At 35.7% G+C, this 27,538-nt stretch overlaps 6 protein-coding genes and 2 long non-coding RNA genes across 8 annotated transcripts in view; 3 read left to right on the top strand and 5 right to left on the bottom strand.

The window, feature by feature from the left end:
- The first annotated feature begins 1,008 nt into the window (after window positions 1-1,008).
- Window positions 1,009-2,230, top strand: LOC149717690 (uncharacterized). The gene is made up of 2 exons (XM_089834548.1): window positions 1,009-1,687; window positions 1,771-2,230. The coding sequence occupies exons 1-2, from the start codon at window positions 1,036-1,038 to the stop codon at window positions 2,151-2,153; spliced, it is 1,035 nt and encodes a 344-aa protein (XP_089690674.1). The 5' UTR covers window positions 1,009-1,035; the 3' UTR covers window positions 2,154-2,230.
- Window positions 2,231-4,153: 1,923 nt separating this feature from the next.
- Window positions 4,154-5,815, top strand: LOC149717689 (acid-sensing ion channel 3-like). Its single transcript, XM_089834709.1, has 10 exons — window positions 4,154-4,416; window positions 4,478-4,538; window positions 4,595-4,713; window positions 4,783-4,878; window positions 4,920-5,115; window positions 5,192-5,290; window positions 5,362-5,503; window positions 5,566-5,608; window positions 5,672-5,732; window positions 5,789-5,815. The coding sequence occupies exons 1-10, from the start codon at window positions 4,154-4,156 to the stop codon at window positions 5,813-5,815; spliced, it is 1,107 nt and encodes a 368-aa protein (XP_089690835.1).
- Window positions 5,816-6,439: 624 nt separating this feature from the next.
- On the bottom strand, window positions 6,440-7,447 carry LOC149717688 (ninjurin-1-like). Its single transcript, XM_089834707.1, has 4 exons — window positions 7,432-7,447; window positions 7,208-7,371; window positions 6,920-7,144; window positions 6,440-6,824 (listed from the first exon to the last, which is right to left on the bottom strand). Exons 1-4 carry the CDS (start codon window positions 7,445-7,447, stop codon window positions 6,582-6,584), a joined length of 648 nt encoding a protein of 215 aa, XP_089690833.1. The 3' UTR covers window positions 6,440-6,581.
- On the bottom strand, window positions 7,317-10,662 carry LOC149717687 (uncharacterized). Its single transcript, XM_089834547.1, has 13 exons — window positions 10,540-10,662; window positions 9,991-10,475; window positions 9,873-9,933; window positions 9,495-9,613; window positions 9,327-9,430; window positions 9,102-9,265; window positions 8,924-9,034; window positions 8,741-8,873; window positions 8,639-8,684; window positions 8,518-8,578; window positions 8,421-8,458; window positions 8,286-8,361; window positions 7,317-8,226 (listed from the first exon to the last, which is right to left on the bottom strand). Exons 2-13 carry the CDS (start codon window positions 10,335-10,337, stop codon window positions 8,059-8,061), a joined length of 1,428 nt encoding a protein of 475 aa, XP_089690673.1. The 5' UTR covers window positions 10,338-10,475; window positions 10,540-10,662; the 3' UTR covers window positions 7,317-8,058.
- Window positions 10,663-10,800: 138 nt separating this feature from the next.
- Window positions 10,801-27,538, bottom strand: part of LOC149717682 (uncharacterized) — a 43,905-nt gene continuing 27,167 nt past the window's right edge. The window contains exons 3-10 of the mRNA XM_089834706.1: window positions 20,929-21,171; window positions 18,482-18,632; window positions 18,250-18,417; window positions 15,065-15,280; window positions 14,445-14,986; window positions 13,355-13,381; window positions 12,840-13,058; window positions 10,801-12,208 (exon numbers count right to left, since the gene is read on the bottom strand). Coding sequence (XP_089690832.1) covers window positions 12,050-12,208; window positions 12,840-13,058; window positions 13,355-13,381; window positions 14,445-14,986; window positions 15,065-15,280; window positions 18,250-18,417; window positions 18,482-18,632; window positions 20,929-21,162 — 1,716 coding nt within the window. The 5' untranslated portion in view covers window positions 21,163-21,171 and the 3' untranslated portion in view covers window positions 10,801-12,049. The remainder of the gene's footprint in view (window positions 12,209-12,839; window positions 13,059-13,354; window positions 13,382-14,444; window positions 14,987-15,064; window positions 15,281-18,249; window positions 18,418-18,481; window positions 18,633-20,928; window positions 21,172-27,538) is intronic.
- Window positions 14,985-16,435, bottom strand: LOC149717686 (uncharacterized). The gene is made up of 2 exons (XR_016367334.1): window positions 15,447-16,435; window positions 14,985-15,377 (listed from the first exon to the last, which is right to left on the bottom strand). It is a non-coding gene; the product is annotated as an uncharacterized LOC149717686 (long non-coding RNA).
- LOC149717685 (uncharacterized) lies at window positions 18,629-21,039 on the top strand. Its single transcript, XR_016367337.1, has 2 exons — window positions 18,629-19,726; window positions 20,910-21,039. It is a non-coding gene; the product is annotated as an uncharacterized LOC149717685 (long non-coding RNA).
- On the bottom strand, window positions 22,997-25,405 carry LOC149717684 (phosducin-like protein 1). Its single transcript, XM_089840540.1, has 8 exons — window positions 25,009-25,405; window positions 24,597-24,722; window positions 24,410-24,540; window positions 24,247-24,352; window positions 24,053-24,166; window positions 23,945-23,982; window positions 23,792-23,878; window positions 22,997-23,723 (listed from the first exon to the last, which is right to left on the bottom strand). The coding sequence occupies exons 1-8, from the start codon at window positions 25,198-25,200 to the stop codon at window positions 23,636-23,638; spliced, it is 882 nt and encodes a 293-aa protein (XP_089696666.1). The 5' UTR covers window positions 25,201-25,405; the 3' UTR covers window positions 22,997-23,635.

Here is a 27,538-nt window from a genome sequence, read left to right as displayed (position 1 = left end):
GTGAAGAGATAACCCCTTTTTTGTTTCAAAAACAGACAGTGAGGACTTATCAGTTTATCAAAGCTTGATCTACAAAAAAAAAAATAATAATTATAATTGGGGGAATATAAAGAAGTATAGTAAAGCTGCTTTACAGGACGAGCGCCATATTGAGGGAAAAGGGAGGAGCCATTTTAAAGAGGCTATATTACCATAAATTTGAGCAATTTTGCAGTGCATTAATAACCATTCATTTTAAAACAAAAGAACGAATAAAATAATGTAAATTTCAGTAAAAAATGTAAAGTCTACTCTTTTTTTTGAAACCTATTCTATATTTATTTTTAAATTTATCGAAAGAGATTTTTTTTTGAAACTCTTTGATGTACCCACTAAGCCGAATAAAATCTCTACCCCAATATTTCCCAAGATATATATAAGAATATATATATATATATTTTTTTCTAAGTTCAATCGGTCTGGGAATATCTTGCACTATACACGAAACCACGATATTTCTGCCCACAGACCAGTGACTGTCTACCTGTCCCCGAGCCAAGGACTAAGTCACTAAGTTATTTTTTAAAAAATCCAACCTCGAGAGCTTAACATATGGAATAATAATGTTTTTCTAGAGTAAACCTATGATACCTGGCGCAATATTTTCACTAGGGGTCATAGGAGACCAGTTGAAATGGTCTAATACGCTTAGAAGTTAGAAAGTGGAATACGGAGAATCTCTCCCGAGATTGTAAAGTAAAATTTGATCGTCTGTGAAAAAAAATATACAGTATTATATTCCAACTTTCTCCTTCTCAATATTTGGCGGGAATTCTAGAAAATCGTGCACGTTTTCACTCGGGAAATACAGACTATCGCGTTTACAAAGTTTAAAACTTGATTTTTAGAAAGAATCGTATAAATTTTAATAAGGATTCTCTATGGATTTAGGCTTAACGGTTTCCGTTTTGTCTATATTTTCTAATTTCAGAATCAATTAAAAATAAGGACGCGTCGTCAAAGACGAGAGACGGAGGCGAATTTTATGGAAGAGAAATGACAGAAACTGGAGAAGAAACTAGGCTTAACGAAAATATGGAGAAACGGGCGCCAAAGTACGATCCAGGATTGAAGTACTTGGGACTGGGAAAGAGACAACCGCTAGATGGAAATGAATTATATACGGAGGAAGACATGGCCACGAGGGTTGGTGTAAAAAAGAGTGGTGGCGGTCGATCTAGGTTGGACCCGGCTTACAAGTTTATGGGCTTGGGAAAACGAAAGAAGCCATCGAAATTTGACCCCGCCATGAGATTTATGGGACTGGGAAAGAGACAAGAACCAGGAAGTGACTCCGTTGATGACGAAGAGATTGAAATGGCTCAATATGACAATTACCAGAAGAGGAAAAAGCCATCGAAGTACGACCCTGCCATGAAGTTCATGGGATTGGGAAAGCGTCAACAATTTGGAGGAAGCGATGACGCTACGGTCGATGAGGAAATGTCCAAGAGAGGATTTTACAAATTCGACGGACACAAAAGGAAGAAACCGTCAAAGTACGACCCCGCTATGAAATTCATGGGTTTGGGAAAACGAGAAATACCCGCCGGAAGTGACGCCAGTAACGAAGAACGAAACTCTGGTCACCTTCATACGCGCCAATCTTTTGTCGTCAAAAGGGCGGCAAGACCAAGATTCGATCCTGGTAAGTATTTAATCGTGGTATTTATTAGAAAATGAAGATAGTTTCAAAATTAAAATAACCTTTCGCGACCTTTTTCTTTCCAGGTTGGAAGTTCATCGGTTTGGGGAAACGTTTACTTCCGGATGACAATACAGAGGAAATGGAAAAAACGGAACAGGAACTAGCCCTGAGAAACACCAACCCTTATTTGGGAGCCCTGGCCTTGCAAAACCTAACCCATTTCTTCGAGGAAGTACGACACAGCTTGAGCGACGAACCCAGAAGGTACCCTGACGCTTCGGCGTCCTTGAGTTCGGAAGAATGGTCCCCTCTATACCTTCCCGAGTCGCAAAATAACCACGAATACAGCGGGTACGTACGAGCTAGAAAACCATCCACATCCGGTGGTTTCAATCTAGGCCTAAACAATCGAAATAAACCTCTGTACGACCCTTCTTGGTCCCTGACAGGACTGGGTCGCAAATAAATGGAAATTATAATCGCTCGACCCTAATCATATAATTACAAATAATACAAAAAAGCCAATAATTAATGGGGAGAAAAATAAAAATTAAACCATCTTTAACCTAATTATAGAAACTTAATTGGTCGATAATGGGGGAAATAAATAATTGAATTAATTAATTAATAATAAATTAATGCAAAAGTCTATTTACGAATAAATAAATAAACAAATAAATAGAAAAATTAATAATTCTCCTACTATCGTAATTATTTTAAAATAATTTTGAATAAATAAATAAATAAGATGTGTTTTCCATCATATGTCAAGTGTCCTTAAATATAAATATATCAAATTAATTAGTTGATAATATAATATAAAATATATATAGAAATAATATCATTAATTATTAAGTATGATCGGTTTTAATAAGAAATTATTGGATTTTAAATTTATTATTTAATTATGATAATTGAAAAAATTATGTCCTATGTGCTTTTGTCATGGTTAATGTTACGAAAACTAGTCAGTAATAAAATTGTTCACGTATTCGATCCGCATACATTTTAATTTTTAAATTTTTAATTATTATCCCAGTTAGTTTCGAATTAATCATTTAATTTATTTATTAGTTATTTAGAAATTGCGGAAAGCATATTGGAAAGCCAATATTTTATTTAAGCCAGAAGAGCTTTTTCTTAATTAAAAAAAGCTTAATTAAAGAAAAAAAATTCCTTCAAATTATGTAGAATTATTCATATAATTTCTTAACCTTTTTGGGCAGCGATCTAAATGTCAAAGGTCCTTAGGGCAAAATTACAGCGACACTTTTAGGATCCCGAATAAAAGTTTTCGGTTTATTTCATTTTCAGTTTCCATTTGAATCCTTGAAAATGCTTTTATTTAACGAGTTTCAAATCGCGATACTCGATCCCTCCCAAACCTATTGAAATTCGCTTGACTATCCGAGGGTGTAAGAATGGAATAAATTGGATTTACGTGTAAAAATAGTGAAAAGTTTCGGTATTTAAATTTATACCTCTATACTTATCAGCAATATACACCACCGCGTTGGGAGTTGAAAAGAAGAATTAAAAGCTATAAATTCATTACGAATTTATTGGAGTTTTAATTCCAAGTGAGAGGAATACTTAATGGTCTACGTTAATTTTTAAAGCCGGACATACGGTATATCGTCCGAGAGTTGTTAATCCGGTCAAGTTCTTTTCATTTTATATAAAGTTAATATTTCGTATAAAATTCGGCTTTTAAAGGGAGAGTCTCATTTAAAATGCACTTTTAAATACAATATAATGAGGTAGGGGCTATTTTTCTCTTTAAAATAAGGCAAGTTTACTTAAAAACGTGGTTCACCCACTAGTCTATTCTAATATTTGATCGGCTCGATGGTGTGTTTAAAATTCTACGAATTAAATGAAACTTTCCCTTTAAATATAGGTAACGGTTAATTTAAAGTGCGGAAAATATTGAAGTAATAATTAAACAAATTTGTTATTTTTCGATAGTTAGAAAACCTGGATCAATAATAAATAGTTTTCACAAAAGGGGTTAGAGAAAATTCCACCCCACAGGGCCCACACTCTCACCTTACACCTCAGACAGTCTTCAGTGCAGTATTGTCAGACCAATTGTCAACCCAGAATCCCAGATAGTCAAGTATACTGATTCAAACTGAAAGCAATGCTAGCCTTTCTCTCAGCAGATTCTTGGGCTTGAAATTTTTTTAAGGTGACAGAAATATCTTGAAAGAGGCGTCGTTAGTTTCGTAAAATCAAAGTACTTTAATGTTCCTCTTTTTTACTAAAGGAGGTGTGGATTATTTGCTTAAATTGTCTTAACATACTTGACATAAAAGTGTATCGTATTATTGGATTCCCCGAGCACAAAACGCATTAGTTGGAAACAAAATCGATAAATCTGAATGTAGAACACCGTTTTAAATCGGATTGGGAGGATACATCAAAGGTTTTGACCAAATTAGCATCACGTGTCTTAACGAGATAATGAAAATCCCCTTAAACAACGAAGTTTCGGTAATTCGGACACGTCGTCACGGACGCGTTCGTACTACGAAAAATCATCATCCTCATTCAGGAGCGTTACGTTTGACGCGTCTTATATTCGTTTTACTCTGCATTGGCGGTTTTTTCTTTCAAGTTTGGACGCTTCTAGAGTATTATTTTCAATATCCAACCCGAACGGAAGTGGAGAATCGTTGGGAGAAACGTATGAATGGACCAGCCATCACCTTGTGCAATTATAACGAGTATAAACAAAACCTCAGCTCGACCAATAAAGGATCCAATAACGAACTGTAATTCTTTTAGCATTAGGAAAAGCGCATTGTGTCAAAGACGAAAGGATTTGTGCGTGAAATATAAGGGATTGGTAAGATATTCGCATTCTATTGGTTGATTTAGTAAAGGTTTGATTTTAAGTACTAGCATTTATGGGACGCCGTGAAACCTTTCATGATGAGTTCGAACTATCAGGAAATTACGCAATCTGGGCATTCATTTGACAAGCTGGTTTCGTACTGTCAACCCCAAAGAGCTTGTTTAAAGTAAGTTAACTTGGATTTTACGCATTAGATAAATTTTTTTCTAATTGTCTTATTGTTTGCACGTTGCAGTGACGTGCAATCGTTCCTAACGTACCATTTTGGAAATTGCTACACGGTGGGAGGGAATACCACGGGAAATCTTCGAGACGGGGTCATTGCTCAGGAGTACAATAGTTAAGTTTACTAAGCCTTAATTAATATTAAAGAAGGTTAATTACAACTTCCGATATCTTCGCAGAAATTTTCGATATTCATTTGAATTTGGAACCCAAAGAATATCTAACTCCGTTGAAGAAAACTGAAGCCAGGGTATCCGTACACAATCCCTATGACATGCCACGAATGTATTTCGAAAGTATTAACATTGAGCAAGGAACTAAGTACGTCTTTCAAGTTATTAAGGTATGTTAGGTTAGGTAGCCAATCAAAAAGGACAAGGGCTTAGGTTATTGGGTTTAAAGAATGGTAGTGTATCTAGAATACGGTTACCTTGTTGCCCGCCCCTTACCATACCAACTGCAGGGCTTACAAGGAGGAATATACCAAAAGTGGATACAAAGGACCATTGTCAAGAACGGTATTGTAATTGTTGACAATTACTCTTAATTAGCAGTAGTTATTAGACTAATTTATCCCTATTCCTTATAGGTTTGTTTTAATCGATGTCATAGGAATATTTCCTTGGTATCATTTGGTTGCGTCAAAATAATTAACTCAACTTATCCCATTACCAAGGAAGATTTTAACAACAAGTGTCCCGAAAACGGAGTTCACAAATTTCGATCTGGTCGTAATAACGTCTTAATTATTTTAACTATTCTGACGTTAACGAGAGATAATACTTTTTTTCAGAAGATTCTGTAGCTTGCGCTTCGTTATGTGGTCATGAATGCCGGTAGGTTTGTTTCTATAAGTACGCAAAGACTACTGAAGTTTGACCTTTTGGTCTAATTCTTAGATTTTCATCGTTTGATGTTCAACTAATGAAAACCGAGCTAAGCTACTTAAAAGAACTAACAGTATGCAATTTTTTCACTTTCATAACTAATAATATAATTTGGATAAAACAATAAAGATTGAAAACCTTACAGATTTGGAATGAAACCCGTAGTGAAGCTATGAGCGACGGGTATGTATATAACAATGCTCCTCAAAATTAAAACGTGTTAAATAACTTACCCTATATTGTAGAAGAATACAATCCCACGTTGAAGTTTCTTTTCAAAGTTTCAATCATAAAATTAGCACTATTGAATCCGAATTTCAGGTACAAACAAAGGTCAAAGGATGACGGAAGAAATACGCGTCTAGCTTTTTAAAGTTCATAAAAGAGCCAAGGCTTAACTTTTAACAACTATAACATTACTAATATTTGTTGTTTTCAGGCTTTAGAAATGTGGGGATATGTTGGAGGATACCTTGGACTTTATCTAGGTGTTTCTCTGATCTCGGTTCCTCGTTATTTTCTTGTAATTACTGTATATTTAAGAAAATTAATTAAAGTAAATTCGGATCGACAATGATATACACGCGCACACCAAGTTGACGAACTTGAATGGACTGGCCGCACGGGGGCTTGCGCATGCTCAGAGCCTCAGACCTCAGAGGCTCAGACCTCAGATGCTCAAATGGCGGGAAAACTCCAAATATTGGAAGGAGGCAGCTCCTTTCGTTTGACAGTATTAAGCGTTACGGAAAGATAACATGGAGTGCGCGTTTCGAACTTTTCGCAAACTTTAAAAAACATGTAGAGATTTTATTTAAAATTTTTCATTAAATAAACTATAGAAATTAAACAATAATTATATAAGTTGAATAATCAACTTAGTAGTAACCATATATATATTTAGGACATATCTAGATCAGTTTCATAGTCTCGACGCTGGCGTTATCCCAGCGGACCCTGCCTTATGAAAATCTACAAATTCTCCTCTATTGCATCTTGTAATAAATTCCGATTGTACCGTAAAACTACTAATAAAGATATTGATAATAGTAATTAGGGCGATCAGTCCCATGCTAATATGGTTCATGATGTCCGATTTCTTTTTGTCATCGGGATTTTTGATAGTTACAAAACTGGCCATAAAGAGAGTAAATCCAGCCACAATCTGTTGCAAAACAACATATAAATTTCACTTTTTGACATTGAAATTAGGCTTAAGATTGCTAAGCCTATTTTAAGGTTAACTTTGGTCTCACGTACCTGAAGTACCATTGAAGCTATAAGCATTCCAAGGACAATCTCGTAGTATCTATGATTTTTTTCACCGATTTCCAGGATAGCTTTCAGCTGTTCACAGTTTGTGGTGAAAAGAGCAATGTCCAAAAATCCTCCAGCGATGATCATACGACGACTGAAGATACTTTCGGATTCAAAGCCGGCAACTGTCTTTCCATCGTCGTCGTATTCCTTATTAGGGTCTAACTCCTGCTTAGTAAACTCATTTGCTTAGAGTAACTTTCGTGATAGATTCGAGTTCAGTTCAATTACTTTTATATCCCATACTATTTGCGAAGCTGAGGATGACTTCCGTGACTTTGGTGGCATACCAGGAAAATTCTCACGATCTGGTTCGTCCCCCTTCAACGTGTCCAGTTTTAAACCATCCTCTTGTTGCGTCTTGTCAGTTCCATCAAGGGGAACGTCTATAAATGCTACCAACAATTTTAAAATCTATATTGTTGCCATGACAACGTCACAAGTATTATCTCAACTAAGTTTCAGCAACATATTAAGTGCACTGTTCATTTAATATCTTACCAGTTTCACTAGAAATTTTATCCGATTTTTTCTCAGTTTGGGGAATTTTATTAACATTCCTCATTCTCAATTCGTCATCCGTTTCGGCCCCATAATTAATTACACCAGGTATATCACCCATTATTAATTAAAGTTAAATTTAATTGTAAAAACTAACAATTTTCGCTCATTTGCGTAGGTGACAACTGCACTCAACAATGAAAAACTCTTACTTAACTCAGAAGGAATGACAGTTTATTAAGGACAATATAAAGAACCAGATAATTATAAATGATTAATACACTCTGATAAATTATATCTTATCAAAAAAAGTTGATAAAATTTATTTCAGAATTTTTAGGGTAAAGGAACTGCCAGAATATGTTTATCATATTTTGTATTAATTACCTTGTTGATAACTTCATCCAATCATCGGTAATAAACCGCAATTGGAATGCAAAGTTGAGTGAAGTGATGGAATGTTATTAATATGGGATAAATGTGTCAAAAAGTTCATGGTACTAATAATCTTTATTGTTTTTTAAACACAATATCGGCTGAACCTTGATTATTACGTCAAGGCAATATTTACTCATTTCATTTTACCAATTAGTTTCTTGGGTACTTGAGCTAGTTTTGACGTTTTTATTCATGACTGAATGTCTTTTAATCTTGACAAGTAGTTTCAGAATGTACTTGGGAACTGACACTAAAGACAGGCCAAGAAAGATGCCCAAATATCCACCCAAGTAGCCAAATACTTCTACACCCTGTATGACAACAATCAATGTTGTTTATCAAAATTAATTGGAAGGTAATACAGACGTACTTGAAGTTGTGGTAGAACCGTGTTAATCACGTGTGAAAATGTTTTGAATTCAACAACCACGAAAGACTGAATTTTTCTATCGGATTTAATTTAAAATTCATACCAGCTAACTTAATTAACTTATTAAAATATTACCCTTCTTTTTTCGCGGTTTCTCTGGAGATATTCCATTCCTATTAATTTAAATTAACTTAATTAACTAATTGCTTAACTATTGTTATTCAAAGCTTACAGCTAATTCGGTTAAGTATGACAATTGCGCTTTCAAAACTTGATATTGGAAAGAAACTGACCTACAAAACGATTTAAACACGTTTAAGCCTAATAAACATTTTTAGTAAATAATAACATACCGGCATTCTAATTTGCATGAAGTTTCGCACTGGTTCTCTATGTTCTCTAAAATTAGAATAATAATTTAGTTTGAAATATAATTCAAATAATATCTTAATTACCATCGTGTTTATTATTCTTTTCCATGCATTTGTGATTAAAATCATCTTCGTTGATTAGATACTTTGAATTAATTATGTTGATGCAGTTCATAAATTTGAGAGATAATTTTTTGTAGCAATCGTACAAACATACCTAAATAAAACTATTTAAAAACGTTAAGCCTAATTTACAAATTAACTTACTGATCTAGATAAAGGAGGATCTGTTAGTGATTTTCTTCTCAATTTCTTAGCGGCTTTCCTGTAATTGTAACAGGAAGTACGGTAGGGTGTTGGTAAGAGATTGGTGGTTAACTATTTCAAGAAACAGAATATATTAAAATTACAGTGTCCACAGAAAGTCCCACAGTATTATAATTACTTTGGTGACTTGGACGTTATACATGTAACCCTGTTCAATTACCACGGACTGATATGACATTAATGGTAAGTCGTACATATCGTGAACCGCTACCCTGGCTTCCAAATTACGGATCCAGGTCATGTACTCTTTTGGTTCAAAATCAATATGAATTTCGTATAATTCTAGATCAAGGATAAATATAATATTATTAAAGTAAATTGTAATTAATTTTCATCTACTTACTATTGAAATCGTACGCTATTAAAGGCTCGTTTAAGTTGCCGGACACGTTACTGTTGAGCACAAAGCAATTACCAAAGCGATAACTCAAGAAAACAGTCAAATCTCTGCAGTATTATGAGTAAATCAGTATTTTTTTAAATGGAAAATTATTGTAAGGAATTAACTTACTTTGTACAATTCTTCTTAGCTTCACAATGCGTAACTAAACCAGCAAACTGATGTCCGGTTTTTATAATGGTATCGAAATTTGATGTCATGACGAAGGGTTTGACTGCGTCCCATAGAAACTGGACGCAAAATATTTTAACTTAGTGAATCTTTGTTCATTTATCCAAAAGTGTTGCTACTATTCAGGCCTATTTCAATCGCCAGCAACTGTATTCCTCTACATTAATAAATTATAATAGAGGGGCTAATCACTCTTGGATTTCATGTTACGTGAAATCAAGCCAGCCCTTTCAAGGGTATGGTTTTAAAATATTGTACTCCGATTTCTCCGAGTGGCTGGCCCCTCGGAAAGTGCACTTCTCCCTGTTATATATTTACCATTCCTTTGTACTTATCGCAGAGTTCGGGTCTTGACTTACAAAGTATGTTCTTGCGCATGCTAAGACAAGATGCCATAAATTAAACCCAAAATATGTTTATGTTAATTGAAACGCACTCGTTAAAGTTGCTGACTGTAATTGCGGGGCCGACCATACGGTTATCGAAATGATTGAAGACCTCCATTCGTGTCGGGTACTGCAAATACAACTTGAAAACCGAGTAAACTTGTGCCATAAAGACCGCGAAACAAATTAAGGAAAAAATGGCTTGGGTCACCCGAAAACACTTGGACGTAGACCAGTGTTTCAGTAATTCATTATCAGTATTTCGTGATAAGGGACCTTTTCCCGAAGATTCCCTAGACCAGGCTGGTTTAATCCTTGAAGAGCTGATGTAGGAGACGGTGGACAGCGTCCTCCGCTGATGACCAACACGATTTTGTTTCAATCGGGCTGGCACCATTTTCCATGCAAGAAATCTTTCATCTCGTGAATTTGATACAGGTGAAACTCCCAATCCGAGTTCCAAGTATCGATTGAATAAGTTAAATTTAAAAACCACGCCGCGACAATTAAGTTACACAATGCACTTGGCGAAACACTGGATATGAAAAGAGTGTGGCCCATTTTAAAACAACAGATCGAAGTTAGTAAATATTTCTTACTTGTCCTTGATAACTTCTCCCAAACCACTTTAGTTGGGTGGCAGGAACTTGGAAGTATTTTAGCGTCTTGATATCATGAATTTATTCAACTATCACGAGATTATTAAACTGACAACTGACGTCGTTATGACGTATATCGTTTAAGGCGTGATTGGAAGATTTATTTCTGTCTTTATACGTTTAGTATTCAAGTGAGAATTGAATAAACTTCATCTTGTCGTTGAAGATTTTTCTTATGATTATTGATAAAGTACCAATACGTTTATAAGAATGTTTGGGATATATTTATGTATTTGCAAATAGCGATATATAGCTTTACACTTTATACAAGGCATTATGTTGAAATATAGCGTTAAGGCCATGTCACGAAAGACTTACCCGGTTATGGGTATACAACTGCTATTTTGAAAAAAAGTTTCAGATTGTTCTTAAAGTAGATCGATGACTTGTTCAAACATCGCTTTGGTTATGAGAAAAACAAGGTGTAAATTGATAAAAAAATATTGATTGAATTACAAATCAGAATCAAGTTAGGTTTAGCTAATTCGATTTTAAAATCATATTACAAACAAATAATTTCACTTTGTCCTGATTTAAATGGAAATGTTTTAAAGTTTCAACCGTGAATAATTTCTATTTAAGTTTATTAATTTTTAATTCGTCTAACAGCGGAACTTAAAACAATTAAAATATAATATGCACCGGAAATTTTTGAGAGAGGAAATAATAAATAGGTAGTGATATACTCGTATCAATGTAGCTCTGGATCAGTAGATTCGACGTAAATGGTTTTCTATTGCTTTGATGGTGGTATGAAGTTACTTTGACTTGTTTATTATTGCATTATTGTTATACTGAGAGACGGGTGGAAAGAGATGATTAATACGGTTTCATAGAAAGCTTCGGAAAGGAGATTCGATTCGTATAAAAAACGTCATCAGTACATATATATATATATATAACCTACAATTCTACATACAAAATCTACAAACACCCATTGAAGCGATTGATTTAGCGCACAGGGTATATTTAGTATAATTTTCTGACACACTATGTTTAGTTAGGTCAGTCTTTGAATGATAAAAACACCAACCGTTTTGTTTCTCTCCTTAAAATCATCACACCCCTTCTTTTTAGGCCTAATTATTAGGTTAAAACGCCATAAAATGTCACTCTGTCACTCCTAAACATGGCTTGGAACAATGGGCCTAATTATTTTTAATTTTATAAATCGAAATATTATCAGGAAATGAATAGTCTGTATAAGTTAAATCAGGCTATTCTTTTCCACTAATTTCAGATCTTAATCTTTTCTTTTTATGAAAACCCTAAACGCGTGACCTTGGACGACGCGGATAAGCGGGGTCAATAGGTCAAGTTATAAAGGGCAATGGCACTGGGAATTGGAATCAGCGGCAGGGGCGACGAAATTGACGGGTGTTTCGGGATGGTTCGGGCCGGATGTCGTCGGAGAGTCGCTGAAAAAGGCCCCGACGACGATGGCCCACCATCAATGAGAAGTCCCAAAAGCCGAAACAAACACGTTGACCACCGTAATCAAAAAGATACCGATGATAGACAAGTTGTTGATCAATTCGGCACGTGGTTGTTGGTTCTTCATGTTAATGTTGTAGCGACCGTTGACGATCAACAGACAACCCACAAGAACCTATCAAAGTCATTAAAATTAGTATATCAAGATCGTTTCAGTTCAGGATAGTTTAATCCGGTTCTTAAAACAATAAACAAATATCATCTTCCTCTGTTTACATACAAAAATATGTATTTGTAATTTTAGTGACGACCCCCTTTGTAGATCCAGATGTGTCAACGACATTTAAAAGCTAAAACTTGTGGGCTGGAATGTGTAGGCGTATGCCTGCCGATTTTTTCTTTTCCTCCAAAGATATATCTACGTCAAGATGAGTCTGCACTAAACAATAATTCGTATACGTAGCCTAAAAGATCGTAGCTAAAGAAGCCATAGAATACCTTCCAATACACTACTCTTATAATATGACTTAAACAGTTAAATAACAATAAGGACGCAACGTATTTCTCCCCGGGGCTTTCACGCAGTTTAACAAACGAATCGGAACTTTGGACGGATAATAACACACCACATGGGGACAAAGCCTAATTATAGCCTATATAATATATAGAAAAGGCAGCGGCTTTCCTTTCACTTAACTTTAAATTATAATACAACTTCAAGGAGCGTCACTTCTCCATATTAATTGAATACAACACAACATACCTAACTACAAAATCTAATATCGAAAATATTAATCGCCTATTACCTGCAAGGCAATCGATAAACTGATGCAAACGATATTCAAGGTGTAAAATCGATTAGAATCGCCTTCTTTTAGGACGTATTTCAGTTGGGAAGCGTTGGCGGTCAGTAAGGCGATGTCCATCATGCCTTGGGCCACGCTTTTCTTAGTGGCGTAGAGGTTAACGTCCATTGGTGGTTTAGGGGGCTTTCGCCCACCGGAACCAATTACGATTGGCGGACCCTATTGATGACGTAATCATAATTAGTTACACGCCTCTTATTTTGATCAAATTAAAACAACAACAACAGATATCAGAAGCCAAAATACACGAAGTAAAACTGTCGGAGAAAACGAACGAGAGTGAAGTTTTGTTAAAGGAGTACATTTTATTTTATTTCATATTATGAGCTTCGTTGTGCATCACAATTAGTAGGATAATTATTATGCATTGCTTTACGAATTCAGAGCATGCGCAGTTTAATGTATTCAACCATGAACGTACATACATGTACAGGGGGGACTAAAAGTATACTAACCTGTAGGGAACTTTTATCCAATGATAACTAAAGCGATAGACATTAAAAAAGGAAATTAAGATAACTATTTTAACCTTTTTTTTCTCTAAAGCTTAATTACTATTTTATGATAATTAGGAAGGTTTTTTTTTATTTATTTATGAAGTGATGGCAGTTGTAAGCCTTTCACGCATTAAATCATATGATCTAAATAATATGAGTGCTATCTCTTCTAATTATGCAGAAAAAAATGTGGTTTTTTAAAAAGAAAATCGGTAATATATAAAACCAACTACATCCGACCTGATCTGACAGATGCAAGTTTACAAAGCGTGCAATAAGAAATTAGGTACCGTTTTATATCTATTTTGAAAACCGGTTCTTTTTAAAGAAGGATATACGCGCGTTCGTACTTGTACATATTAAATATATATTTTTTCCTGTTGGCATTGAATTAGTAATAAAATAATACACCCCTATTTTTCGCGGTAAAACCTTCTACCTTTTCTTATACTAAGGGATTTCCTGTACCACATACCTTACATAAACTATCATGATATCATTCTAAATATTTTTTAGTAATAGAAACAGGTATGGCTCTACGCCAATAAAAAAAATAACCCTGGCGAAACACTTGACTTAAGATATTTTTAGGAATATCATGAAAGATTTTTGGACTTGAGTTCCGAAAATTGAACGCGACTAAAAAACCTTACGGGTTCTGCCTGTATAAATAGATTCTAACGAGTTATATGCCTAGATTTACTATATATTTAAATTCAAGGTTAGTTTTCATAAAATACAAGGGTGAAGGTCTGCCTATAAGTGCCTTCGACAACGCTGACAAGTTATGGTAAATAAATATTGTTAACTCAGCTTAGCTCAATCTGAAACTCTGTAAGCTAATTTTCCAAGGATATACTGTTACTGTACTGATGTCTTAGATAGAAAATAATCTAAGGGGAAGCCACATAACACGAGGAAAAGAACGTGATAATGAATAAAGAGACCGGCGTATTAGATTTCACAATGAGTAGTAACTCAACTCAGGGGGTTTACCATAAAGTTTCCGTTAAAATTGAGATATAAAGAATGAATTATGGCACTGTACCTCTCTTTCAAGAAGGGCTTTATCAGGTTGTTCGCAATCGGCTACAGGTGCCATGATGACTCCCGAAGCGGTGGATCCCATCCCGGTTGAAGATGGGTGTCCCGTCGTGGGACTGTTGGGTCTGTGTAACTCGGACATTTCGTTTTTCTCGCTTCTGGTTGTTCTTGGGTGATCGCTGGGCATTATCACGAAGACATCAGCGGTGGAAGCGGCGTCATCCGCCACCGACTGATGACTGGGACCGGAAGTGGACGCCGCCTCCGCGTGGTGAGATGTTTTCGCCGAGTTCTTGCTTTCTTTCGACTCTTTCGGTTCTTTGGACTCCTGCTTGTGGTCTTTCGAGGCGCGGGAGCTCTTGCTCTTCTTTTCCTTGACGCCTCTGCTAGTACTCGGAGCTGAAGCGAGAGGGTCGCTCGTCGACGTCTTGGCACCGCCGTTTCCCGGCCCTGAACTGCCGGCGCTCTTCTCGGGCGCCGTGGTTGAGCCGGACGCGAGAAGGCGGTGGCGGATAAAAGTCGTTGTCCTAGGACGAACCCCCTTACGTCACGCTCAACGCTGGCGGCTTCCCACCACCACGCTTTCCCGCTCGCACCGCCGCCTGATTTCGCGGAAAATTTAACGTTGGCGTTGAAGGATAGATTCCTTTCCAGTAGTTGAAGTATTAATATCGTCATAGTTCTTAGGTCGGGGACAGCCCACGGAAACGGGACGTACGGATTTAAACATAATATCAACGCCCCGTTCACCGAGAATAAAGGATGATGGAGGCTGGGGAGGAGGTGGGATCGGGATGGATAAAAAACAACCCGCGTCGCTAATTGGACAAGATCTGACAACTGGAAAGAATTTATTCGCGTCCCGCGATGTTTGGCTTTAGCGGTAGCTTAATCCCGCGGGACGGGGGTGAAGGAGTGGAAGACAACGGAGAAGGGACTAGGGATAAACCAAAAAACGGAGAGAACAAATCTTCGAGATGCCAGAGAGTAAGAGAGGAGAATGTACCTTGCGGGGAAGGCCGTTTTCTCCTTTGATCGGGACGTTTAAAAAGATCAATGAAGGGAAAGAATTTTGGCCGAACGCCGAAAACTTTTCTACGTCGGTCTCGATGGACAGTGGGACACCTCTCGCAAACGCGGGCTAGCAGCCGTCTGTCCGTCTTTCGCCGTATTCCCCTTGAAGAATTATGTACGGGTTTCATCCCTCATAAATCATTCTTTTATACTTTTACAAAACATCCATACTTTAATATCCCAAAGTCCCGACTCGACCTAAAAACACTCTTTCTCACGATAACATACCATTTTTAGAAGCGCGAGATTCAATCCTTCCCTCTCTCTAGCTCTTTCTTCTCATTGCAGCCTTTCATTTTTACTCAAAATTGCAAATTTAGCAAGAAAGAAAAAAGAGTCCCGCTCGATCACGCTATGTTTTGGGAAGGTAATTTTACTTTCAATCGTTATTGATTTTAAATATGATAAAATATGAACCTAAATCAATTCAAAATTATGACAAATATGTGGTGGGGAGAACGATTAATTTTAATGACTTAACAGCGTTAATGAATTTTCGTCTAAGATCATTTCCAGATCCACTTAATTCTCTACAAAGAAATATTAATTAGGAAATAAAGAGCGGTTGGCTCGACCCAAACTTTCCAAAACACGCGACCAAAATTATACATATTCCAAAAGTCTCTTCTCAAGACTCTCAATCTCGCGACCTCATACATAAAGGGGACAAGGCTTAAGAATATTTCCTAGGGAATTTAGTATGTATTCGAGACACACCCAAAAAGACCCTCTTCAAGATATTACGTCTTATTAGATCACGAGTTCCCCCATAGGTCACTCGGGATAAACTTTCTTAGAGATATAAACCTAAATAAGACATCGCCTCGCAATACCAGAATGTCAGAAACATTATTACAAAATTTATATTAATTTAGTAATTTATGTTCGTGAATAGGAAGAAAGTATCTGGGACGCGTTTTACGTTCAATTTAGTAACTTGTCCTTCATTCACCAATTGTTCATCAACGGCTTGAAGTCAGAGAGAGGCTCATAGAAACCTACCGAAATCAGGTAGACTCGCAAATATCTACGATCCTGCATCATGGTTCCATTCGAATACGAAATTCACCATCTTAGACAAGTAATTAAGCCTAATCTCCAATCTTAGACAAGTAATTAAGCCTAATCTCCAATCTTAGACAAGTAATTAAGCCTAATCTCCAATCTTAGACAAGTAATTAAGCCTAATCTACCATCTAAAACAATTAGCTATCCCTAAATCGTCATATTAGGCCAGTTAGTGAGATACGTCCCACTACCTCATCACTGATCATGCCCAAAATTCAGAAATATTTATATTTCTTAGTATGTTCATTCATTCCATCGATATTAAAAATTGACGCTTTTGTCGTAAAGCTTTTTGATAGATTTTGTTTATAAGCACATATGGGTTTCATTTTAATAATTCATAGAAAAGGTGGAAAGAGTCGTGGCAAAAAAGGATATTCAACGCTAAAAGTCATAACAAAGAGGCGATCATTCTCCGTCCTAAACATAGCGTGGTCCAGCCCCCCCCCTTTTCTCTTCTCGATTCATCCCCCCTTTGCCCGTTTTTCGGGTGTGTCCTAAATCGGGCCATAATGGTTCCTACCTTCCCTTTACATTGCATTTAAATGATTGCAGTGTTACCAGTCCGACCTGGAAGTCTTAAGGTTCGCGATGCTTCCTATAAAGGTTGAAAGGTCAAGCTCCGTCCTCCCCCTGTTTTGTCTTCAGACCACGCAACTGGGCGTACAGAGAGAGGACCGTACGTTCCTCGTGCTCCAACCTCATCTAACAAAAGAAGATGCCAAAAATCTTTCGAGATTCAGCTATAAAACTGAGCAGGTGCATGAAGTATGGACCTTTTCGATTAAAGATGGGTGCGTGATAGTTACCAGGGTTTCTCTACAGTATATTCCCAAAATTATCCTATAGTGAAAGAATATCTCATCGGGATAGTCTAAAAGATACGAAGTCAAGTCTGAAGTTGAACCGAAACTTTGGGGATTATAAAAAGAATGCATACAACTAACAGGAATCATTGCGCGGCCATTTTCACTCAACGTATTTAAGGCGGATTTTGTTATGAAGAGCTAGACTAATCATTATATATGACGAATTTTACCTGGCGAATAATCTGATCTATCTTAGCTACCAACCATTGAAATCGCAGTTAGAATTAAAGACGTCAGAATTATAAGGGGCAAATTAAAATATAGTAAGTTCTCAAGCCCGGCCCACAAAATACGCGTAGAAATTAACAAGGGATATATGGGTGCACAAATATTCCAATTAAACCTATGAATTCCTTACTATAAGCTACTATTTCGTGCCTAGATCGAAATGGCTTCATTCTTTGGGAGTTCTCCCAAGGGTCATATTAATTTGGCCTATTTAGTAAAGTATTGATACAGAAAATTGGGGCACGGGGAAAGGGGTGATAGTCTATTTTAAGGTAGTACCAACTCGGATCTATTTTGGGAATGGAGTAAAAGAGTTTTCCGCGCATACTTGGAATTGAAAAGACAGATTGGTTAAAATCCATTTATTAAGATAAATTGTATCACGAGAAACGGTATGTACTCGTGATTTTACATTTATAAAAATAAGACAATAAAACACAAGACAAATCACCACAACAACAACAATGATAAACCAATTGATTGATTGGTTATTGATATTACGTTAAGTGATCAAAATTTAACCATCCCCAAAAACTACCAACTTAAAAAAAAAGGTTAAAAAGAGAATTTAGATAAACAACAAATCGCTGATGGCCGATTGGTGACCCAAGAGATCTTGACCGCTACAATTGGCCGCTGGTGGAATGAGAAAGGCCGATCTTTCGTATCGGTTTTTCTCTTTGCTACCATAAATTCTCCATTGGGTGTCCCCCGAGGAGGCGTCGGGGTCAGGAGCCCCTAAATTGGGAGCGGAAAAACTGTACCAAATAAACCGAAATTAACGTCGAGCGGAAATATTTACCGGAACCGAAAGCCGAAATCAAAACGTTGACGACGGTAATCAAGAATACGATAACGATTACGACGTTGTTCAAGAAATCGGCTTTACGCTGTTCTTTCAGCGCGTTCAGGTTGAAACGACCCAAGAAGATCAAAAGAACACCCACTATGATCTGACCAAGAAAGAAGGGGCGTTTTATAAAATATTAAACACGATTTTAATATACAAATAATGGCGAATCGAATTATGATAATCAAGTTTAAAGGCGAGAACTATAGCTATGGTTTAAAGCAAGAATCCAATAAAGTTTTCCATGAATATTGTATGGAAATAATACCGCATGAGCTGGTGGACTAACGAAACAAATTGATAGCGAAATATTCTTGGGTAGGAGTGATAAATATTTCTTCTTACAATTCAAGATAAACGAAATAAAAATAATGTAACTTATGACGGGGAATTGGTTTCTTGGGTCGTGATTTACTTGTCGTGATTCTCTTTTTGGACGGGGTTGGAAAGATCAACACGTCTTTTGAGATGAATAAATAATAGACACGTTAATAAAACTCGGGATGAAAGAGAATTGACGCCACCGTGATGGAAAGGAACATGCAAACTTTAGTTGTAGTAAAGAGAAAAGAAAAGAAAAAAGCCATTCCAGTTCGCTCTAAATGCGGTCAATTCGAGAAAAGCGGGACAAATGGATTCGGAATGATGAAACTTTTATCACCACTTGGATGCGATAAAGTCGGGTTATTCATGAATTGTACCAACAGAAAGTTGTACCAGTAGGATTAATTAACGGAAAGAATGTATGTTAAGCAATTAACGAACACTAAATTAAGACACGGATTATAAAATATTCATGAAACTAGAATATTCTTGTTACAAATTGTTGCATTGCAACATCATTATTTACGTTCTTAAGTAGCTACAATATTTTCTTTTCGCAAGGAACCCAATAAGTTACTTTATCGACGCGTGAAGTGTTAACTTTTAAAACAAAAACTCTCGAAAGATTAACTAAAGATTATTTATTCTGAACATTCCTAAAACGATCACGATTCTGGCAGGCAGTCGCTTAGACTCGTAATGATCGAGCAAATGGAGTTTATTCACGACTTCTCTCCGCTCCTTCAAAAACTAGAAATTTAACCACTTAGGGTTAATTTCGAACAACCACGATATTCTATAAGTTAAATCTGTTTTGACGAATTTATCATTTTCTTATTACAACTTCAAGAAAAGATTCTAAATCTAAATTCAGTACGTAGGTTTGAAGTTTTAGAAATATTGAAACAAATATGTTAATAAAGCATCCATTTCATTGCGTAACTTAAAAGTTTAAATTGCGATTAATTGCTTAACGCTAATTAGTCACGAAGAAAAGTTATTCTATTGTTAATTATAAAGTGGGAATAAAAATTATCCATGGATTAATGGGTTATAAAAGAAACGATGGGAGATGATTTAAGGGCTAAGCTTTTTAATTTCGAGAGAGTGGGATTAACAATATATATATCTTAGAAGGGGCCGCGCCCATGATGGCTGTCCGATTTATATTTTATACGCCAGCTTTTGGCAATGCATACAGTCTCTGCACAGATAGCTTGCCACTTTGTCTAATGTACCAAAGCAATATCATTAAATATTAAATAACATCTCACATCTCTCGGTAAAAAGGGATTTGAGCTTAGAAACTCGATAAGCTTGACATTAGGTCTTTTCCGAAAAAACAATGACACTCTTTATATTAACTGTCTTTATGTCATGCCATATTTAGATATATGCTGCTATTTATTTAGTTAAGTGTCTCACGAGGAAGCGAAACCACGTTTGGGTATAAAATTAAAACAGGAACAGATTGACGAAAGAATGAAATATGATATTAGAAAATAAACACAAGCTTCAGAACTGATTAAGTTCCGGAAAAATTAGGAAGTTTCGGAAGGGAAGTAAATTATCTACAAAGAAGATTAGTCAAATGAGTAGATCTAAATTGGGTTTTTTGTAAAGAAGATAATTGGTGTATTTGATTCTATAGCGGTAATTTCTACGATACAATTACAAATTGCGAAAAAAAATGCAGGTTAGAAGCAATGAAGAAGAAAGATGCTATGGGACTTTTTGAAACAATTTAGTCTAGATTTGAATTAAAATACACTTGGATTATAGCATTTGAGCGGTTTGGAAGCCTAGAAATTGTCATAAAAGCAAAACCATATATGAACTCCTATTCGGACTTAGCAGTTCGTGTTAGCTCCACCCCCAGCGCCATTATGGTATATTTGTTTTTACAGAATGAAAGCTACTTAAGCCCCTCCTCCTGGTATATTTTATCTAACGTGACGTCGCATGACGCAGTACTTCCAACTCTCTATATAGCGAAGCAGCCGTAAAACTTGCCAGCAGTCAACTTATCCAAGGTCTAAACTATTTATGTCTATAGTCTATTAGAACATTCTAACCTGCATGGTTAACGAGATTCCGACTAAAGTGACGCTGATGACAAAATGCTGGTCATCAATGCCATGAATCAAGAGATACTTCAACTGCGAAGCGTTGGACGTAAAGAGAGCAATGTCCATCATCCCTTGAGCCACCGTTTTACGAGTGGCGTAGATGTTGAAGTCCATTTTTCCATCCCCATTACCAGAGCATGGAAAACGAGTGGACACTTCATCCGCTTTACTCGAATCCATCCCTTCACGCTGTTTTCGTTTTAATAATTCGGAAAGATTCAAGTAAAATAGACAAAAAATAGACCAAATTAAATGAAAAAAATTCCAGAGCTTACTCTGCATCTTTTCCTAAAACACGGTATTAAACATTTACAAGTCAAAAATCTAGTTAAAGACATTTTTAACACCGAACCGCGAGTATTACAGAGTTTTTAGAAAACCAGCCGGACAGTAATTAAACCGTATTAAGTTTACCTTACAAGATGCCAAGAAATTAGTAAGAAAAATAAAACCGGGACGAGACAGTGGGAGGTCAACATTCAGCTGAATGCAAAAACCCTCCCCCTTTATTTTGCGATTACAAAATTTAAAAATCCTAACACCCCCTACCTCCCCCCTTCTTATTTAAGTTTCAAAGAAAGTTTAAGTCGGAAAAGATCAACAGAATTTTATAATAAAACTAATTATAATCGGCGTGAGCGGCGAAATAACTAATTGTTCTAAAACAATGAATAAATTTAGCGTTTACAACAATAGATACACGTTTAATTATCATAATTTATCATTCATTTAAATTTTATCAAAGGGTTAGCTGTAATAAACCTCGGAAAAAAGGGAGAGAAATTGAAGTACTTTACCTCTTTGTAGGAGGAAGATACTTGTTAAAAAGAGAACTTCTTTTCAATACATCCCGCGTTTCTCTACTGAATAAAGAGGGTCTATTTTCCTAAACATCGAATTTGACTGAGGTCTAATGCGAACTCGACTCCGTAAATCTTTTTTAAGTGTTGCGTCAGAGTATTATGTTAAGTTAAAACCATTTATACTAGTTATGCTATAAAGAAACTCGAAAGATTTCGTGTATTTTTGGTCGGCAGGTGTATTTTTCTTTTTCCTATTTAGTTTTTCCGTCAGAGCTTTGTTAGCCCCCTTTTTTCTGACCAAAAATTTAGGACTAATAGCACCTCGAAGCCTGAGATAATACTAAATTCTATATACATATAGTAAGAAGTGACAATACTTCATTCTTGAATCGCAAGGCGGAGAGAGATCTGTGCGCAAGTCTAGTTTACAGAAAAAAGTTTTGTATACAATCTACTGTTATAAAAACGGGGGTTAAACTTTGACCTTTCACGTATAATCGTGACCAGGCCAACCTTCGAGGTTTCTTTTCTAAAATAAAGATGCGGTCTCACGCCTAAAGAGGGGTCCGGCGGCGGGGGGGGGGGGGTCTTTTAAATTAAAAGCTACCTTGAAACTAATTTTTTAAGTATAATTTTAGAATAAAGCTATTATGTATTACCAAGTACGCGAATACTAATGACTTTTAACTAATCAATAATCTTAATTAGTTCCACGGTCGATAATTCCGGATTTAATTATAACATTACGAGGATTGATATTTGGTACCTTACCTTTTTGATAAGCCTCTTTTTTGGCTTTATGGAATCATTCCAGACATTTTTACGGTTTATATAAGAACTACATATCCTAAATTTAGATTAAATATTAATATGGACTATGTTACGATGCTATTTATAGACAAAAACGGATTTCGGGGTTCCTACAGCTAAGAAGACAAGAAAGACTGACCGCTTTGAAAAAGCAGAAGCCATTCAAAAATCGCGAAAATGCATACCCCCCCCAAAATTTTAGAAAAATATAGAACTGGTGTCGCCATCTAGTAGATAAAGTTGGAACTAAATATGAATAAAAATAAAAATAGAGACTCGACACTCCACGTTATTTTCCCATAGAGATAATACAAAGAAAGGCGGGGGACTGCCATTTCTCTGTTTAAATTAATAAATAATTTTATTTCTCGATTAAAATTTTAATATTTTATAAACAACTCTTTATACTTCAAGGGGAATTTTTATTTTTCATGAATAAACCTTACAATAATTATTAATTACAAATAACAAACAAACAAAGTTGGGACTGGGGAGGTCAAGCATATAAAGCAGTTTATGGTCAATGGATTATGCCAAACTTCATATATATATAATATTAAATATAGAAACATGATATTAATGGTTAATATGACGTCAATGGTATTTCCCCTTACAAGATTACGCGCAGTTTGTTTTGGTCCAAACACAGACTCAATGAAGTGAAATAAATATTTTTCACAACAAATAGTCGTGAAATTATGTTGGAAAATGCAATGGTCATAATACCGGTACAAAAATATGAGAGAGATTGGAATTAATTAGTTTTGTAGAAACATACGTCGCAATCAATGTCTTTGGTACAAAAATGCGGGTAACAATTGCAGGTTTGTTTTTTTTTTGTTACGTAACGTTTTTTCTTCCAAACTCTTGTATCAAACTTTTACAATGACGATATTATACGAAATATATATAAGTGGTGGTGGATTTCCTTTTTTCCTTAACATATGGTTATGAATTATGATTATTTTATTTGGGCGATACGGTGGTTTGTTTGTTTTTAAAAGCGCAGATTCCAAACAAATACTGATCGGACTTCGTCTTCATTCAACATCAAAGTCACTATCCTCATTTTTTTCGGAGCTTTTAACAATTACCGGGACCAGACTTTGATCAGGAAGCATTCCGTGTCTAATATTTTCAAGGAATGATCATGAATTAATGATCCCTCTTTAAAGCGGAGGAATAATAAAACTCACTCCACAAGGTAATTTTCAACATCAGTTGCAAAAAAATCATCTCCAAACTCATCAGATAATCGGACAAAGTTTCCGATTAAATTACCACTAAATTAAGGATATTAGTCAGGGATTTAAGGGGTTAAAACTAACTATTATGGTTACCAATCTTACTTTCTATAAACTAAAAGGGCGGGAACACCACTTTCCTCCTAAAATTATGTTAATTAAATTAGCTTTGCATAACTAATTTTAAAAAAGGGGCTAAATGTATGCACTAACAAATTGTTTGCTCATCCCTGCAGAATTTGCATCAAGACAACAAAATTTGACTTGAGGATATTCCTGAGCCAAACATTTAAGACAACCATTCATGGATTTGCAGCTATCTAATGCCTGAATTGCAAAGAAAGTCTTTTAATATTGCATCTTTAAAAGCTTTTGCAGACTTAAGAATCGACAGATTAAACCCTTACATCAGAATAGATGTGAATAATGACAGTTATTCCCTTCTTTTCCTTATCAATTGCATCTAAAAACTCTTGTCCAGATGCAAGAACTATCAGTGAACCATATTTAGGTCTATGATGGAATTAATTTCATTAAAGAAATGAAACCAAGTCAAGAAACGGAACTTACTGAGCAACAACCTGTTGCATCATTTCTTGCATTCTTTTTTGCATGTACTGATTAAGAAACTCATCATGAAGAAGATTTTGAAGCTCTTCATCAATTTTATCCTCTTCCTGTTTAAGTTTCTCTTCATCTTTCTACAATATTCTAATGTTAGATTGCCTAAAAAGTCATAAGTCACAGAGACTCGTACTTGAGATCTACATGTTAATGACAACTTTTTCATCAAAGCTAATCTTTCAGTTTCTTCCTCTTCCCGTTTTTGGTTTTCAAGTTGTTTAAAGCGTTGCCAGTCTTTCAAAACCCCCTTTGGCCCCGTCTTTTGAAGAAAACAATGAAATATGTAGCTTCATTTTGATGGTATATTACTATTTTAACGGGAGGTTGAGCAAATTTATCCAAAAGGCAAATAAGGAAGCAAGCACACCGGCCTCTGAGAGGATGCGAGGACGTGGAAGGGACGCGATTAGGAAGGAAATAAGAGGGGGAAAGGGGTTCCTTTTGATTTTCCTTACAGCCCGGAGCAACAGATATTATAGGAAACCATAACAACATACATGATGGAATGGAAATAATGGGAGTTGTCTTGCCAAGGCCTAACTTACATTGACAGATGACCCTTCCCAGTCTCGGACTTCTGGTTCCGGTATGAACGTAGTTTGTTTGCTGGATTGAGGTTTGGCTTCGCATTTTTCTTCCCCAGAATGTTCATCGTCCGAATCTTCTTTTTCATCTTCACTGCTACTGCAGTAATAATGTAATTTCTCGCCCAACAATTTATCGTCCAACGTCGCCATGGCTTCTCGACAAAATGAACTGCCCAAGCAATGCCGGCTTGTTTACTAGTGAGATTCGTCTATCGATCACTAGATGGCCCCCAAAGCTGGGGAACAACAACGAATTCCACCATGGAGTAATAATACACCGCGTATTTATACTCCATTTTATTCAAAACTACGCGGGCTTTTTAAATCAGTAAAAGTTTTCTTATTTCTCGAGTCTGATGATTGTAACACCAAATATTTGGTATCTTTAGAAAGAGAACAATTAGGCCTATCATACGTATCTACTAAAGAACCAAAGGTTTTGACGCTCCAAACTGAATAGGCCTAAATTGAGTTATTTAGACCTAAAACTAATAAATGTATTACCAAGACATCCAATAGATCTGGAAACTTGAAAGTGGCCAATTCTGGCAAGAAACGAGCCTTAGTGCTCCTAAAAGAGCCTGAGTCTAATAACTTTGTTTTGTATAAAAATGAAGGTTGAGGTCTGGAGGAATTTATTTTTATATTCAACCTCAGTTGCAAAACAAACCCTAAACAAAATCAAGGCGGATTTATACCTTATGGAAATACTGGTATAGATAAAAGTAGTGCAGACATAATTATAGCCGGGATGGACTTATAGTCTTTACCGCCCGAGGGGTCACTTGACTCTAGACTGGATACCCTCTTGCCGGGCTCAGTTATTTTCGCCTTTCCAAAAATGCTTTAACTGCCCTTCTTCTTCTCCATCCAAGATGGGGTCAATAGGTCACTATGAAAAATATTTCTCTGCTGCCTCGTTGTACGTTAGCAAAGAGGGGTGTGTACCTTTAGGCCTAGTTATACCAGGAATCGGCCTCTAACTAACGTTTCAAAAAAAAAAAAAATTATGGGGGCAAGTTCGGTAGGCCAAAATCTGTCTGATTTAGAAAGCGAAATCTAGATCCTCGTTTTTATTTCTTTTTGGCCAAATTTTAGAAAGAAAACTTGAGAACAAATTGTTAACCAAAAAGCGTGAAATCACTTTTTTTCCTCTACCAATTGAAAAACAGTTATTCGGAATATATTTTACAGTTATGTTTAAAAAAATTCTAAATCGAAACGTGACGTTCCAGTTTACTTTTTAAACCCCTTCCTACTTACTCGGGGTCGTGTATAAATTGCGAAGCGCAAATAATCAAAATTTCATGGATGGAGAAAAATAATAAAATTACTCGTTTTTAGAAACCCCATGCCATGAATGTATTTGCCTATGATTTCCTATAAGGTTAGATAAAGAACTTCTTTGCCATCGATGAAATGATATATTTCCCCATTGTTTTTTAAGACGCAAATCCAAACATGGCTGGCTGTCTGACAAGCTTCACAAATTTATGTAAAATTGTTTTGTTAAGCCTAAATAAACGGTTGTAAAATTGCGCAAAAGTTCTAATAAGTTTAGTGGAACGGTAAACAAAGGTATTTAGACTTTGTTGAGTTTAGGTAGGGCTCGTACAATTTAATTTGGGCAAAAACCGATTTGTCCCTTGCTGATATTTGAGATTGTTGTTAAGCCTAAATCTAAAAGTTTCCAATTTCAAAACTGCATGAAACAGTAACCAGCGTCGACAGACCAATACGTATAATTAAATTTTCAAAATATATACAACTGAAAAGTTCCAAACACATTGAAGAATTAAAGAGGCCTGTACTATATAATTTAAAAGTTTTGGAATCTGGAATTTGTGGCGACTTGATAAAAAACGAAGAAAATGTCATTCGTAACTTGGATATAAATTTATTAGTCGAAAAACAAATCTATCTTTTTTTATATAATTAATAAGATGAAAAGGAGGTTCTGGGAAAGCTTTTTAAAAATTAATAAGATAGCTGATAATATTGGAGGCCACTGAGATTGAAGAAATATTTTCCCATAGAATCCAATATGGTATTTTGGGTTAAAAAAAACCCTATCTGCGGAATGATAACTTTGAAAAAGAGATGAATAAAAAAATTATCAAACCAAAGTATCATTTTACAGAAATTTCATCCTCCCAATTGGTGATGGAGATTTGGCTAATTCCAATCGAACGAATTAGGACAATTTTGCCTTTACTAATCGTAGTATTGAGTAAAAAAAAGTAGTTAAAGATAAAGTAATTTTATTCTAGAGTTTCGAGAACTAATGATCCATTTCCCGTTTAATTCATTGGACTTTTAATTAAAGTGTCAGTGACACTGGTTTTTACATTGAGGTAATTAGTTAGGGGGAAAAACAGAAAATACCGGAATATTCTTTGAACTTTGGAACGGAAGTACATCTCATTATGTCTAAACTCTCAATTACACTTTAAATTTCTATATTAGCTAAAGGTAAACCACCTCTTCT

The sequence above is a fragment of the Phalangium opilio genome, unplaced genomic scaffold (assembly GCF_054372755.1).
Source record: "Phalangium opilio isolate 3A_F unplaced genomic scaffold, DU_Popi_V2 ptg000003l_1, whole genome shotgun sequence".
In the NCBI taxonomy this organism is placed as follows: domain Eukaryota; kingdom Metazoa; phylum Arthropoda; class Arachnida; order Opiliones; family Phalangiidae; genus Phalangium; species Phalangium opilio.
Note: the sequence above shows the minus strand (reverse complement) of the source record. Positions and strands in the feature narration are given on the sequence as shown.